At 35.7% G+C, this 16,399-nt stretch overlaps 2 protein-coding genes across 2 annotated transcripts in view; one reads left to right on the top strand and one right to left on the bottom strand.

The window, feature by feature from the left end:
* Positions 1–1,401: 1,401 nt before the first annotated feature.
* CHRNA5 (cholinergic receptor nicotinic alpha 5 subunit) lies at positions 1,402–8,043 on the top strand. Its single transcript, XM_009643810.2, has 5 exons — positions 1,402–1,545; positions 2,412–2,456; positions 3,894–4,003; positions 4,981–5,812; positions 7,882–8,043. The coding sequence occupies exons 2-5, from the start codon at positions 2,430–2,432 to the stop codon at positions 8,041–8,043; spliced, it is 1,131 nt and encodes a 376-aa protein (XP_009642105.1). The 5' UTR covers positions 1,402–1,545; positions 2,412–2,429.
* Positions 8,044–11,493: 3,450 nt separating this feature from the next.
* The window catches only part of CHRNA3 (cholinergic receptor nicotinic alpha 3 subunit), an 8,816-nt gene continuing 3,910 nt past the window's right edge, over positions 11,494–16,399 (bottom strand). The window contains exons 4-6 of the mRNA XM_035899518.1: positions 15,320–15,429; positions 13,094–14,105; positions 11,494–11,622 (exon numbers count right to left, since the gene is read on the bottom strand). Of these exons, the coding sequence (XP_035755411.1) occupies positions 11,494–11,622; positions 13,094–14,105; positions 15,320–15,429 (1,251 nt within the window). The remainder of the gene's footprint in view (positions 11,623–13,093; positions 14,106–15,319; positions 15,430–16,399) is intronic.

Below are 16,399 nucleotides of genomic sequence, written 5' to 3'. Positions count from 1 at the left end.
TCCCTTAAACTGGCTATAATTGTTAGGTCTTTTTTTGGCAGTAGTTTCAGTTGGTTTAAATTTCATTGGTCAGTAGTAAAAAAATTTTGTCTAGAGCATATGTTCATGTCTTCTGATGGTTGCTTTGATTTCTGTCTGGGAATTGGAGACACTTTTGGAGCCATTGCCTTCAAGCTGATGTGTGTAGCTGGTGCCGCTTCTTGAGGTGGTGGTCTTCTGCAGGTCTTCATACTGCCTTTGAGAGCTGTTCTCAAGTTACTTAGCTAGACACTGATCTTTCTTTTTTTTCCTCCCCTCTCTGTGTATCTTCCCCAGGTTTGTCCTTCTCTTGTTATTTAGGGTATATAATTTTTTGCATGTTTTCTTATAATATTAAAACCTTAAACTTTGCCTTTTTCTGGGTAGCAGTGTTTCTACTGATACAATTCATTGAGACCACATTGGTAAAAAACTCATTTTTTTGTGGATTCCAAAAGATAAAGAACAGTGGTTGCTTGATAAGGTACTTCAGGACAACTTAGATATCTCTCTTAAGTCCAGGCTGCTGTCTGCCTGTAGTTTCTGCATCTACAGCACTTCTTTTCCCAAATATCTGTCATGTATTCCATTCTCTCAGAGACAAAAGACATTTAGTTTCCACTTGTTTGTAAGCTATACAAAGACTTTTGTTTGATCCAGGTCATCAGTCAGTCTCCAGGCATTGAAATGACTCCTTGAGAACTATGGAAAAGAAGTAACCAAATGTATACTGTTACTTAACTAGAGAGGTGCTGTCCAGTCAATACAACATTAGAACAGGTAGAGGGTAGACTGGTAAGTAGATTGACACGTGTGTTTAAGATAAAAAACAGTGTGGGGAAAAAGTGCTCTACAAGTGCTGCAAAGTTTATACATCATAGATGTGACCAAATGTTAGAAGAAATAATGTGTAGAACATGAAGAGACTGATGTTTCAAACTGGAGCGCAGGTTATGTGATATACTAGAGACCCGTACGGTGTGGATGTAGCTTTTTGAAAAGTACTGCCTTATTCTAGAATGATAGAACTTCAGTCCTTCATAGATAAGCTTTCTGTTTCAGAGGAGCTCCATAATTACACGGCACCAGGTAAATGATGTAAGTGCATTTTGCCTTTATTATTAAGAAAATTATCTTAATGTTCCTGAGTCATAGATTTTTAAATTGTGATAGTGGTAGGGAGATGCAAATAAATCCAGGTAATTTTATTAAATTCTTCTTCCAAGACTTTGGCCATGCTTCCAGAGAAAAGGGGATAAGATGAGAAATTGAAATTGAAATTCTGCATAAATATAGCTGAAGCTCTTTAGACACAGGAATGCAGATGTGCACTGTTCATTTAAATCAATGTTAATAAATTACTTTTTTTATATAGGTATATCTGAACCTTCTTTTATTGCTAAAAGTGAAGCTCGTTTGTTTAAACATTTATTTGAAGACTATCAAAGATGGGTTCGTCCAGTGGAACGCTTGAATGACACAATAAAAATAAAGTTTGGCCTTGCAATCTCTCAGCTAGTAGATGTGGTATGTATAGTAAATGTTTGTTTATTTTTTTCCCCTAATCCTTAAAATTCTGGAACATAATGTCATATTAAATAATTGTGCATATTTTAGCTTAAACACAATAGATTAAACCTTTGAAATTATTATCAGCATGCTAAAAAATGCATTGTAGATAGGGGCATGAAGAAGTGATTGCAAACAGGTTGAGAAGTCAAATGGCTTTTATGTTTAGTGGTGTTTTCAGAAAAAAAAAAAGTTAGTGAAATTCTTAAGCCTAGGGAATTGTGTTTTAATTTATTTATTCAATGGGAAACCCACATATTATTAAACTTTATCAATCTAGTGTCGGTAGAATTCAGGAACACTTGCAAATACTGCTCTTTCCCCCTGCCTTAAGCAGTAAAAAAACCTCTAAGCTTTCAAATATGTCACTTCCACAGTAATGAAGATTATCTCTTGGTATTACCTGTGATGTAAAAGAGATCAACCAGATTTTTTTTTTCCCACTGATACTTAGTCACTTCAGAATATTCTCTTCAGATTGAATTCACTGTTTATAGCTATAAGAGGAGTCTTTCATCCACACGTTGATTGTTCCTTTATGTTTCCATAGAAAAACAGTAAGGCTCCATAAAATACAGTCAAGTAAAAAAATGGAAGGGAGGAAAGAGACACAGGAAGGGGAAAATATCACTTTTAACCGTTAAATAATCAAAGATCATAATTCTATGTCTAAAAATTTCTTGTATAACATAGTTATCAGTGACTGGAATGCTTTTAGAAGTGTGTTTTGTATTTTAATTTACAGACCTCTGTGAACTAAAGGAGCTAGTTACTATGAATGTACTGTGAAGATTTTTTTCATAAAATATGCTTTATTTTTATAGGATGAGAAAAATCAGTTGATGACAACAAATGTCTGGTTGAAACAGGTATGTGTAAAATATCAATGAAAAATTCTGAAGCTTCGTAACTGCAAGTCAAAAGTTGGAAGAAACTTTTCTAGTTGTATATTCAAAAAAAACTTTGTTGAATGAATTTTTATTTTGTATAGTATCTTCAAAAAATGTCCCTGGAACTGATTTATAGATTTAATTGTTATAAAACTATTAAAAAACCAAAACCACCCAAACAAAAAAAATGTAAATTAAACCCCCTTACCTAATTAAAAGAACTCTGATATGGCGTTGCATGGCCATTTAATATACCAAGGTACGTGTATCCACCCATAAAAATTAATGCTTCAGTATGTAAGTCTTCTTTCAAAAACTGTATTAAGAAAAGTATGAGTTTGTGTAGTCTTCTGTATAATAGCTTTCAGATCATTCTCTTGTGGGGTATTTGAGATTATCAGATAAACATCACTGAAGAATTTCAGTTTCAAAGTTGTATATGCTTGCTATAAAGAGCTACGTTTTCCTCTTAAGAATATTTGTTTATGGGTAGGAAAAAGCCTCAAGCTTTATAGTAATCAGAGTCTGATGCTAAACTTAATGGCCACTATTAACTTGGGAAACACTGCTCACAAATCATTCTTGATTTAACTTAGAAGAATGTTTGCAGACCCTGATTATGCTTAATAGCTTACTAAATTATTTTTGTTTGGGTTAATTCCTTTGTTTTTTTTTCCTGTTGCTTCCCATTGCCTTCTTTTCCAGTAACTGTAATTTCAGGCAAAATTTCTCTTTTCAGGAATACTTTGACAGTACTCAGCAAGTATGAGATGGCAATATGTCAATGATAACACTTTGTGCCCTCTTAATAGTTTCTGCAGAACTTGTTGCAGTTGAACCAGTTCACATAAAATAAGAACTGACCTGAATATGCTTTTAAAATTCTATGTGATGGTGAATTTTTAGAAATTTGGATTTTTCCTCTTGAGCTTTTAGTTCATGTACAAAATTACCAAAGTACTACTATGCTTTTAATAGTTTTATTTTTACTGTTGCTGGTAGAAATAGAAACTACTATCTTGCAAGAGTTGCAGCGTGATTTATTTTTTTTGTGATGAAAATGTTTAAATTGCTTCTGATCAGCTTCCAAAGTCATTGATGTTAATTCAGAGCAAGCTTTTTTCAAATTTAATTGTCTATACATTATAATAACTCTTACTTATGTATACATGCTCTGAAAAAGGATTTTAATATCTTAAGTTCTATACAGAAATGCTGTCATGTGGCTCTTACTACAGAAAACATATTGGATGAGGTAAATAGATGTCTGTTCAGCAAATTCACTGTTGCATGCAAATTTTAGAAGCCAGTTTGATTTATTTTTTTTAATTGCCTTTTTATCTGTTTTCATCCAGTCCTGCCCTGCTTAAATCAACTTCACAATAATAATGATTTTTATATCTCGAATATCCACAGGAATGGATAGATGTAAAATTAAGGTGGAATCCTGAAGACTATGCTGGAATAACATCCATTCGTGTCCCATCAGATTCTATTTGGATTCCAGATATCGTGTTGTATGACAAGTAAGATTTTAATCTATTCATATAAAATACACTTACTTTCTAACTTCATTGTCCAAGCTGCTTCTAGGAGGCTCATTGGATAAGCACGGAGATTTAGTAGAGCTAAGAATGTGTGGATGAATTTGCCTCTGAATGCAAATGGATTTTGTTGCCATGTTAAATGCTTAAATGTTTTGCTTTGCTTGTGAATGAAATGTCTAGTCTCTTCAAAAAAAGTTTATTTCCTCCTATGCATGTAAACTTTTTTTTGTTTTTTTTTAATTCGAAAACAATGTCTTGCACAGTGCTGGGTACAAACTAGTAGTGTAGAGTGATGGGAGGGAAGCAACTAGTTCATGCCGGTTTAAGTCATACTCAGCATGGATTTAAAATGAAGTGCACTCAACTGTATAGTGGGCTTTTGGTTTGAGTTTGGGGTTTTTTTTTGAGATTTAGCAGATCTCGGAAGCCATGACTTGAATTGACCTTTCCTCTCAACTCAGGTGCATATGCAATGCTTCTACATATCCTGAATTTTTGAGTCAGGAAAAAAAGGCTGTTGCAGTGATTGTAAATTCAAGTTTGGAGGTGGCACACAAGTATTATTTTACCTGTTTCATAACTTTTTTCTTCAGTAATTATGATTTAGCCAAATTGAAAAGTATGCTGGATTACCAATAGCAACACCAGAGTTTGGTCATGCTGTTAAAGGTCAGGATTTTTACAACTCTTTCATAAGTCATTGGGACCACAGAAAGTCGCACAGATCTTTTCATCTTCACTCTTCCAAAGCTGTTTACCTGTGTGAGATTCAGATGTAAAAAAGAAAAAAAAAAAAAAAGTTGACTGTGAACACCATACAAAACTTTGGATATGAAGGGAGAGAAGGGGTAAACAGCTGCAATGACAATAACAAAATATATTTTCTTATTTAAAAACACACACCCATACCCCACACACTCCCAATGTAATTGCATGCATGTATCTCTTTTTTTCAGTGCAGATGGACGTTTTGAGGGAACATCTACAAAAACTGTGGTAAAATATGATGGCACCATTGCTTGGACTCCACCAGCAAACTACAAAAGTTCTTGTACTATTGATGTAACCTTCTTCCCCTTTGACCTCCAAAATTGCTCTATGAAATTTGGTTCCTGGACTTACGATGGCTCACAGGTTGATATAATTCTTGAAGATTATGATGTTGACAAAAGAGACTTTTTTGATAATGGAGAATGGGAAATAGTGACTGCAACAGGGAGCAAAGGAAATAGGACCGATGGATGCTGCTGGTATCCTTTTGTTACATATTCATTTATAATTAGACGTTTGCCACTTTTTTACACATTGTTTCTCATTATTCCTTGTATCGGGCTTTCATTTCTAACTGTCCTTGTCTTCTATCTTCCTTCAAACGAAGGTGAAAAAATCTCACTTTGCACTTCAGTACTAGTATCTCTGACTGTTTTTCTTCTTGTTATTGAAGAGATTATTCCATCATCTTCTAAAGTTATCCCACTTATAGGAGAGTACTTGGTGTTTACTATGATATTTGTGACATTGTCCATTGTGATAACTGTCTTTGCTATCAATATTCATCATCGCTCTTCGTCTACACACAATGCTATGGCACCTTGGGTTCGCAAGATATTTCTTCACAAACTTCCCAAGCTGCTTTGCATGAGAAGTCATGTAGATAGATACTTTGCTCAGAAGGAGGAAACAGGAAATATGAACGGATCAGAATCATCTAGGAACACCTTGGAAGCAGCTCTAGATTCTATCCGATATATTACGAGACATGTTATGAAGGAGAATGAAGTTCGTGAGGTGGGTGTGTTAGTCATATTACGCTGATTTTTGTAAAACTGGAAATTAGAAAATCAAGTAATGGTTTGCTATGCAGTTGCATATTAAATATGTGCTATGTGATTTTCAGTTTTTGTACTTCACTGGAAGCTGTGTAATTATTTCCACTGGAAAGAAGTACACTGGGCTGATAGAGTATAGTCCTTAGGTTCTTTAAAGTCTTTTGCTTTCTTCTAGAACTAAGTTCATACTGTTAATTACACACTTTCAGAGATACTTGTCTGTTACGGTAGCATGTGCCGTAACTGTTGCCTACAGTGCTGCTGGATGTTATTTTCATGATGAAAGAAGTAGGTATTTTTCATTTTAATGTTGTACCTGAAGGCTATCTGAAAAATGGTTTTGCCTTACATTTTCAGAATAAATACTGCTAAGCCTTGCTTTGCATCTTTCAATTCCAAATAAAAACCATTTTTAACGCCCTAACTTATATTAGTTTAAATAGAAGCTACAGCCATATGTTGGTCATTTTGTGCTGAGATCAAACATGGACTAGATGAATTCTGGAGTGTTCTCTTCTAGCCTTATTGTCTCTAAGTTATATCAAGAGATGTCAGAGGCTTTTTTTCAGTCTGTACATTTGCACTCTGAACTATCCTTAATGGACGTTTACACCATTCGGGTAAGAGCATTATGAATCTATTTTTCTTTCAGTGCTTTTTAAGCTAACACCATTGGTACATCAGAGACTTAAATGCTATTTTCACGCAGTGTAGAAATAGAGAAGTTTGTTGTGTGGTCTCATGATACTGCTGTTTCTGATGGCAAGGCCCAAGATTCTTTCAATTTATACAGAAATGACTGTCTTCAAAAGTTGCTGGTTGCTGAGAGTGTGTTCTCTCATGCTAGTCTAGCAGTAAGCTAACTCCTCCAATGTACCTTCTCAGGACTCAATTCTGATGTTACCACAAGGGATCCAGCCTGAATTTTGAGTAAATGTAGCTACTGTACTGTTAAAACAGCATCTAATACCCCTGCATTTTATAAACAACACAAATAGAATAGTTCGCTATTAAATACATCATTCCTGTAGATTAAGCCTTGGTTTTCTTTCTCTTACTGAGCTTACTCTATTTGACTGTGAGTGACAAGAGAGGTGATAATTATTTTTTTTTTTCAGGTGTAATGTTGTTGTGACTCTAAACCTCAGAAGTCAATATACAGCTGACTGAGGATTCACTTGTATTTTATTATTTGGGCTCCAGAGAACGCAAACTTTAATTGCAAAAGTTGTTAGTAAAAGCTACAGAGCTAGTGCTGTTTTAGCCTTATCTCTTAGGAAGCAGTACGCTTGGGAAATGTGGATAGATCCATTTCAAATCAAAGACAATTGTATGGCAGAGTTTTAATTTGCTTGCACACCTATATCTGCTATACTGGCAAAACTGTTGTATAGATATCAAGAGTCCTGTCAAAAAGGAAAAAATTCTTGAAAGTACTGTGAGTATTCTCCCTAGTGTATAATTCTGTGCAACAGTAACTTCACAGTTTTCAGATCTTGTAGGCAACACAACAGCTGCTGTCTACTGTTAATTTTTTTTTCTTTTTTTGGGTTTAGATGGGTTGTTTGGGTTGGTTTTTTTTTTGTTTTTTTTTTTTTTTTTCTTGGTGGTTTGTTTTGGGTTTGGTGGGTTTTTTTGTTTGGCTTGTTTTTTGTTTTTTTTTACAACTTTTAGTTCTAGCTTCTGCATAGGAATCCCATTTTATGATGAGGCTGTGGCATAAATCCTAAATACTGCAGCATGTTAGAAAACTGCATATCGATTTCATGTCTCTGTAGTTGAGGATTTTTACTGCTTATCAGAGTCAGTTTCTGCATTAAAATCTGGCATTGGTCTATATAGCTTACCAGTCTTCATAGAGGGAAGTTTGTTCCATAGTGTAATTATAAAAAGTTATTAAAGGGGGTTACCAAATGGACCTGATTGGGAGAAAGTGTACTGTAAAGTGATGAAGAATTGCAGGATTTGATACTGTATTTTTACCTGTTCTTGCACATACTGACCAACTTTTATGCTCTTGCTTTTTAGGTTGTTGAAGACTGGAAATTTATTGCTCAGGTGCTTGATCGAATGTTCTTATGGGCTTTTATTCTGGTTTCAATAATTGGATCACTTGTGTTATTTATTCCTGTTATTCATAAATGGGCAAGTATAATAGTACCTATGCATATAGGCAGTACAAATGCATAGAGTGTTTTTGGATCTGTCTCCTGCTAACATGGCTCTAAGGAGTTTTGCAGTAGCCCTATTTCCACGCACTTTCTTTGTAGGCATGTTTCTGATAGAGTAAAAAAAAAAAAAAATCCTAAACCAGACAATTACATTTATATTAAAGCATGGTATTCCTAGGACATATAGAAGCCAATTTGCTTATTGCCTGTCTACTAAGTTACTTCTAAATCAAGTCAGAATTAAAAGGACCTTCTCAAGCACTTGCATGTATGATAAGTCAGAAAAGCATACACTGACACCTACTGTGAAATGGAAGGATTTAAAATTTTTAATGACAATCATTGTAGTCCAATTATTAAATTACTATATAAATTATGTTGAGTACTAAATATTTGCAGATACTTACACAGTAGAGTTGCTTATTTCAATTTCCTATAGTATGCAAAAGAGAATTTTTATCAGCTCTCTTGAATGTGTTGTAAAAGTATGGAGAGTAAACTTAAAATAATGATAAAAATACCAGTTAAACTTCCTGTATATTCAACATGTAAGTAGAAATAGCGATTTGGCTATGTTTTGGCTTTATTAATTTTCAGTGGAATTTGCTGCTAAATTTTAAACCATGTTAATTCTATCATGCTAACATTTAATACAGTAAGCCTTAAGATGCCTACAGGATACATGTATATTGATATCTCTGTATCAGCTGTGGAAATGAAGGCAAAGACAATTAAATGAGTTCCCAAATTGCACAAGTATTCTAATGGACAGGAACATTTGGCTAGCTTTATTCTTGATGAAGAATTTGATACAGTATGAAGAATTTGATACAGTATGTTAGTTGCAAATATGTTAATAATTTCCTGCTTTTGTGTGTTTCTCAGCCCTAAGTTTTTAAGTGCAGGTAGAAGGAATTTGGGGAATGCCTTTCCAAAGGAAATGGGTTGAAAATTATTATGCTGTGAACCAAATACAGATGATTAAGTTTTCACACATTTGTTAAACCGAACTTAGAAAGCTACTTTGAGTAGGTTCTCTCCCTTACAGAACCATATGTAACCCTAAGCAGCGAGGACTTAGAGCTTTCCATACCTTCTTTTTTTTTCTGACAGTGTTGCAAACTAACTTGCAGCTTTTTAACTATTCCATTAAAATATATTCTTCAAATCCCATTAAAATAATCTTCAAATACTGATTTTAAATTCTTTGCATTCATTCCAGTGCCACCTTTCTTAAAAGCTTTATTTCTGGAAGAGACTCTAAAACAGATGGGGGTTTTCCTGTGCCAAAGTTTTGTTAGTGTACTTCATGATACAGCTGCATCCTATAGGGCTAATACAGTATTGCCAAGCTGGAGCAAAGCTTGGGAAGTTTTTATTTGCTTACTACATTAATAGCAGCATGTTTAGGTGAGAAGTTTAATGTAAATTGTTGTATCTTTGATAAAGTAGGGTTTTTTTTAGTGGTTATGAATTTGGAACACAGATACATATTTTCCTCCTGCTCTGTATCTCCTTTAGAATAGCACTGTTTGGCACTGTACTGATTATAATACTGATTGCTTATGTCATAACTTATTGAATATTTGTTTCAAATTGTTTTCACCTGTAGGACATTCTTGGTTTTGTGTAGCTTTCATAAGGCTCACAGGCAGGGAAATAATGCCAGCCAAGCCTTTTGGTTTTTTTTGGTGTGGCAGGTTTTTTGTTTTTTTTTTAATGCCATTTTATAAATAATTCTGATTGTAAAGGGAGTCATTCTCTTACATTATACAATTACATTTGGCATTGGCTATCCATATTTCCTCTATTCCCAGCATAATTAATTTTAAAGGTGAGTTTGCAAAGATTACTTCATTTCATCCATTAATATAATAATCTTAACTTTCTCAGTATTACTAAGATTAAACAATGCATCAGCGACTTCCTGCGTGTGGAATTTGCAGAAATACTTTAGATATATTATTTCCTCTTCAAATGCAAAATTTCATTTTATAGTCCTCCTTGGGTTTGAATTACTGAAGTTTACTATTACCTGAACAGAAAGCGAAGTAAAAAAACCTATAGATTAGCTATATTTTTTTAACTCCCCACCTCATATAAGGTGGTTGGCAGTATATTGGCCAGTGGAGTCCCAGTCTTTATACTATAACTCAAAATTTTTGCAAATGCATGCATTTCTTTTAGTCACTTCTACAATCTGATCATGATAAATACAGGTAAGATAGCTCACATGAGAATCCTTGGGGTCTTCAGCTTATTAGGTGTGTCTGAAATGAAATTATTTTAATAGACTCAGAAGCATGGACCTTTACTTATGTAACTTGTTTCTCAATGTGTTGAACTGTAGCTAATGCTACCTTATATAGGTTTTTTTGTCACTTGGTCAAAATAAATGAAAAAAAAAAAAAAGCACAATTTTCAACAGCTTGATTCTCTTTATTTTCATAAATGTTACATCACATGATACACTGTATTTCCAAAAAGTTTCCAGTTTGGTACAGAGAACAATTAATATTTTTACAAAATATTTTTTCATTACAGTATTTTGTTGCATTCTTTATTCATGCTCTTAAATTATCTGCAGTTACTGATTAAAAAAAGGCATGCCTAAGAAGCAATTTTAGCATACTTTACAGGACTACTTTGTATCTACCTGCCTTCCCTTGTCATAAAACACTTCACTATAGCAGGATGCTTCTGTATCCAAACTATCCTATCAAAGTACTTTGATCCTTTGCATAACCCGCAGACTGCATCTTAGTTTTACTTGTTTTACTTGTACACAGTTTTAAACGTTAATTAGGTTTGAATAGCTTGTTTTTTCTGACAGTCTTTTCATCCACTGAAATATGGGGATGCACAGAGTTTACAGTATGGCTGCTTTATTACCATTACCTATTATTTACCTATTTGTTTTCCTTTTGTAATAAACCTGCCATGGTCCTTTCCTCCCGCTGTTTGAGTCAGTTTATACGCCAGCTGGCAATGTCTGCTTTCTAGCAATTTGATATGTATGCTTCCTAAAACATATTGTCCTCTTGAGGGCATTCATTGAACTCTACATGAAATTATTCCCAGAAGATCCTGTCCTGGTCTGAACAGACTTGGCACCAAATTCATGGAAACGAATCTAGTAGCCCCAGGTATTCAACCTGTCTTGACTTTCCGAATAATCATGTAACTTTCAGTCTCTTTATCAACGCTTCTTAAACCATTCCTATAAAGTTTAATGTACTACCTACATCTTTTCCTGGTATTGCAAAAAGTAGCTGTCAAGCATAGCTCTCATTACTTTGAGATTAGCTGTCTTAAACGTTCAAAATATATTTTTTTTTTTCATGTTTTGAGGCCAAGAGAGATCCTTATTCTACTACACATAGAAGAAGAGACATCAGGTGCTGGGGTGGGGGTGCAGAGTTGGTAGGCAAAAGTTTTCTTTGATTTTTTACAACATACTGTTTAATCTTTACATTTCATCTCCAGCCATCAGAGGTTGTAAAAACAATCCGGCTGTTCCTAGAATACATACCAGGATGAAAACCCATAGAAAAATACGATCGATTACCATGGCAACGTATTTCCAGTCATCCTGAATCTGAAAAATAAATTGAAGAGCAAGTAGGCATGTTTATTAGATTAACAACTCACATTAGCAATGAGTACCATTTCATATGGGAAACACAGTTTTTTTTCCTATATGTAGAGGTCTTTCATATATGCACAACTTGCGTACCTCTGTTTTCACTGACAAATGCACTCATCTTGAAGAAGCTTTGTTTGCATATGCTATTTGTGGTGAAACCAAAAGCTACTTCTTCAAATACAAAAAGTTGTTGACCAAGACACTGGACTTTTCAAGGTAGAACTCCTCTTCTGTGTGCCAAAAATAAAAGTGAAAAGCTTTACATTCTTAGGTGATCAGGTTTGTCCAGAAAACTTCACTGAAACAGAGTGCTCCTACTGGTCTTTAGGCAGTATGTAAAAAGACAAAGGTTAATTGGTATATAATTATTTAGTACATTTCTTATGTAGTACTGAAATTTGATTGTTCTCATGCATGATGTAAAACTCATCACCTTATCTTCCATGTAGAGAGGGAACCAAGTGATTTTTTTTTTTTTTTTTTTTACAGTGGGCATTATAACAAGAGTGACACTGAAGTATTTTGTATGTTATGTATTAATAGCAACTACATAAGGTGATCGTTTTAGTTACTCTTGAGATTACAATCCAAATTTTTTTCTTTCTTCGGGGAGGCTAATAAATGAATAATGCATATGTTGGTTTTGAAATTTTGTGCTTTTTAGCTTAGAACTTCTTTGTTAAGACTCACAAAAAAACCTCAAGCCAACCCCACATTTTCTATGCCAACTAATTATAAATAAAGTTCTGATTTCAGCACAAATAAAATAATTTCATTCTAACTTTAAGTGCCGTGCTGCAGAGGAATTAAATTCAATGATGATTGTGGTGGTCTGGTTACTATTCTTACTATGTTTGAGGAATGTGATAAAAAGAAAAGTTTAATTTTCTTTTTTATTGCATCAAGATGCAGTTTTATAAAAGATGATGGTCCCCGACTTGCAGCAGTTGTCTCATTTAGCTACAGCACTTTACTCTGCAGCAGCTGCAGAACAGGCAACATTGTCACTGTGAAGGACATTAATTCTTACATTGTTATCGATGGTAAGCTGTGGGAGGGAGAATGTAACTTTCTAAAAGTGCTAGAATCAGCAAATTACATTATTAAGATTAGAACTTGGAAAATCCTTGCTCTGTGTCTTGTAGGACAGATACTCAAGTATGTTTCCCTAGCAGTGCTTACCTTAGCATGCTGCGCTTAGTACATGCATTGTCAATAAAGAAAATGTTGTGTACCAGAGATGCGCCCTAAATTTATCTACATTCAAAATTGCACATACTTGTAATACAGCGTGGGTAATTTACTTGCATAAAATAAAGGTCTTGTGTTGTCTTTTTTTTTTTTTTTTGATATATTTTTCTGGCAAAACACACTAATAACAAATGGTGTCTGCAGTTTGAGTAAAAGTAAAATATGCTCTTACCTCTTTTGCTTCATTCTGCATTTTCATATTTTCTGCAATGTATTTAACACTTTCAATAGCATCTCTCATTTCTGGTGACAGAACTGAAAATGAAAACAGAGGGTCTACAGACTCAGAGCTTGAACTTCTTGTGAGATTGCCACTGAAATCCGAGAACTTCATTCGTTGATACTGACAACAGCTGCATGCTATATCTTGACATACAAAGCCATCTTTGCAGCATTTGGTTTCAGAACTGTTGAAGCAATTTAAGTTTGAAACCTCAGAAGTGAAAAGTGGTTTTGGCTTCTGATGATTCTCTTCATCACTGGCAGGCCTTGTCATAAACATGATCCTGGGAAGTAAGTTCAAGAAAATGGTTCTCACCCACACAGGCATTGTGTGTGTCTTGGGTGTTCTGTAGTGCACGTTAAGTACAAATACCGTAATGACAATCGATAGAGTCACAAATATCATGGTGAAAAGGAGGTATTCCCCAATAAGGGGAATTACCAGGGAAGTAGACGGTATTGTTTCTGTGATAACAAGAAGGAACACTGTTAAAGACAGAAGGACTGATATGCAGAGTGTCACCTTCTCACCACAGTCTGAAGGCAAATAGAAAACTAATACAGTCAGAAAAGAAATCAGCAGACATGGAATAATCATATTGATAGTGTAAAATAAAGGTAAACGTCTAATGTAAAGAGAGTATGTGATGTCTGGATATATCTCATCACAGCAGTTGTATTTGATGTCATGTTTATACCCAGGAGCTTTAATAATAGCCCATTCTCCGCTCTCCCAGTAGTCTTTCAGGTTCATTGTAGAGCCAATTAAAACTAAATCAATTTTGGCTTTATCATAAGACCAGGAACCAAACTTCATGGTGCAGTTCTGATAGTCAAATGGGAAGTAGGTTACATCTATTTTACATGAGCTTTTAAAGATCGCCGGAGGTATCCAGGTCACATCACCCGTGTATTTTAATAGGGCCTTTGTCTTGTCATCAACCTGGAAATCGCCCACTGCACTGTAAAGCAAATAAAAATAGCAAAAATTAGAATGCAACTACTCCAGGTAGCTTCATAGATTCAGATCATATGCATTAACACTTTAATCTGTTTTGGGAGAGTCAGCAATTGCATGTTCACATGGAGCTGAACTGCATGTGGAGGACTGAATTAGCAGCTGTCAAATTTGCAGAGTTAAACTGAAATAAACAGCTGTATAAATTCTCTATGGATTTGAAAGGAAATATTTGCCCTTAGAATAATATGATTCAGTGCAATCAATATTCAAAGCAGCAAATATGAGATTGCAAATGGCAGTCCAACAAGCTGATCATTGTCAGTCCCTTCCAGCTCAATTATTTTATTCTATTCTGTTCTAGATCAAGCACATCAGAACCCCAGGGCTGCTAAGTGGATACCTGCAGTACTGGTACTTCCACCTCTTCTGTGGGCAGTGCAGGTAGTAACTATGGAAAGAGGGATTAGGGTTGGGGGTGCATTTTTGTATAAGGAGTGTATTTGATGAGGGTTTTTTTTAAGTCCCACATCGCTATCCTGATCACACAGGTCATAGAAGGCCCGTGTGATAATTTCAGTTATTTATATGAAAAAGTAAAACTAAAAAGGTAATTCAAAGTTTTAAGGCCGTAGTTAGAAAAGGAGTGTCATCATTGTTGTTTCATAGACCTAAGTTTTGGATCTGTGTAGTGAAGTTCACTTTGCTGAGAACTGCTTCCATACATAGCAGAGGGATCCATTTAGTTAAGACATCTAAAGTTTTAGTTTAGACATCAAAGTAAATTTACCTGTGGCTTTTATATTATTGTAAAGGTGTCAAATTACAAGTTTAACTGCTAAAAAGCTAGAATTCGCAGGTTTTTTCCAGTTAAAGGTCTGACTCGGAGAACTCTCCAGTCTGAGGAAATTTCTTGCCACCTCCCTTGTAGACAGTGATAAAAATAATAGTAAAAGTGGGGGCTTGTGCAGGGGAAAAGTGAAGTTCCCTTCGGCCTGCCTGCTTGCAACTCCAGGCTGGGAGCTGACTCCTGCCCAGTGATGATGGAGGTGGCATAGTGGCGAGTAGAGCAACAGGAAGATGTGGGACACAGGTGGGCTGAAGAGCAGGCTTTTTCAGTTAATTCAGTGAAGCTGCTGATGATTCTTTTTTTTTTACAATTAGTAACATCACCCCCCTTCTTCCCAAATTAAGAAGATAAGTATGTGAGAGTCTTACTTGTTATATAAAACAATATCTGGCTTCCAGATCTGGCCAGATGGCACTCGGATGAATTCTGCACCTCCATAGTCTGCTGGATTCCACCGAAGCTTGTAATCATTCCAGATCTAATTATGAAAGAAATGCATCTATGTTAGGTTTGTGAAGAAATTGAAATTCAGTGGACTGGGCTCAAACCAAGTGCTGTCATATCAATTCTAGGGTGGTTTTATGTTGGATACTACAGTGATCAGATGTTTTAACAAACACGTACATTGGGTGTTTGTTCATGTGGAGGTTGTGGGCCTGTTGGTGTACATATGACTTGGACCTGTGTAACTCCATGTTCCTGGAATGTCTCCTCAGTAGTTGAAACAAGGTGAAAGAGGGAATAAGACTCTTGCCAGAGCTTGTAGAACTTCAGTAATACCTGGCTTTTTGAGACCTAAGTTAACAGAGATGGTGAAAACAAATTCATAGGAGGCTCTGGTGCTAGATGTGAGCATAAGAGTGAAAGACCCTGGGTAGACGGGTTAGAAAGAGCTGCAGGGTGTCATTGCTCAGTTAAGTAAGTATTGTTCATTAGGGCTTGTTAAATGCCAGTTTAACGAAGTTGAATATGAAGCTGAAGCCAGGAATTAAGTTGGTTATTAAGCTGACTGCAACAGTGAGTAATGGCATTTTTAACCCATGAAGACCCTTTTAGGTAAAGTCAACATTTTTGGTTTGTTCTCACTTTCTGGGAGCTAAACAGCATGGAGCGATGCTGTGTGGGAACTCTGTGCCAAGGTACCTCTGCAGCACGTCGATGTCCGCCAAGGCAGCATGTCTGGGAGGCTTCAGAGCAAAAATGCAGTATTTCGGGACAGTTGTTAAGTGTAGGGAGGTTAAGGCTGCAGCTGAGGACTCACAACCTCAGTTTCACAGCCACGCCCCGAGCCAGGCCCGTATTTAAATGCTGCAGCACCCCGAGCCGGTGAGACAGAGGCGTGGTGCTCGGTGGGGGTGATGCTGCGTCCGGCTGGTCAGTTAAGCAGGCGGGAGATGCCCCCTTGCAGGGGCTGGGCCGCGGGCCCAGCCGTCCCCTCCCCTCCAGCC

Source organism: Egretta garzetta, unplaced genomic scaffold (assembly GCF_000687185.1).
Source record: "Egretta garzetta isolate BGI_Z169 unplaced genomic scaffold, ASM68718v1 scaffold287, whole genome shotgun sequence".
NCBI classification, from domain to species: Eukaryota; Metazoa; Chordata; class Aves; order Pelecaniformes; family Ardeidae; genus Egretta; species Egretta garzetta.
This window is presented reverse-complemented; position numbering and strand designations above follow the sequence as displayed.

Excerpts from the sequence above, each read along its gene's own strand:
- CHRNA5 (XM_009643810.2), top strand. The coding sequence starts at position 2,430 with ATGACAACAAATGTCTGGTTGAAACAG. Across the intron at positions 2,457-3,893 it reads CAAATGTCTGGTTGAAACAG|GAATGGATAGATGTAAAATT; the intron begins GTATGTGTAAAA and ends GAATATCCACAG. Across the intron at positions 5,813-7,881 it reads AGGAGAATGAAGTTCGTGAG|GTTGTTGAAGACTGGAAATT; the intron begins GTGGGTGTGTTA and ends CTTGCTTTTTAG.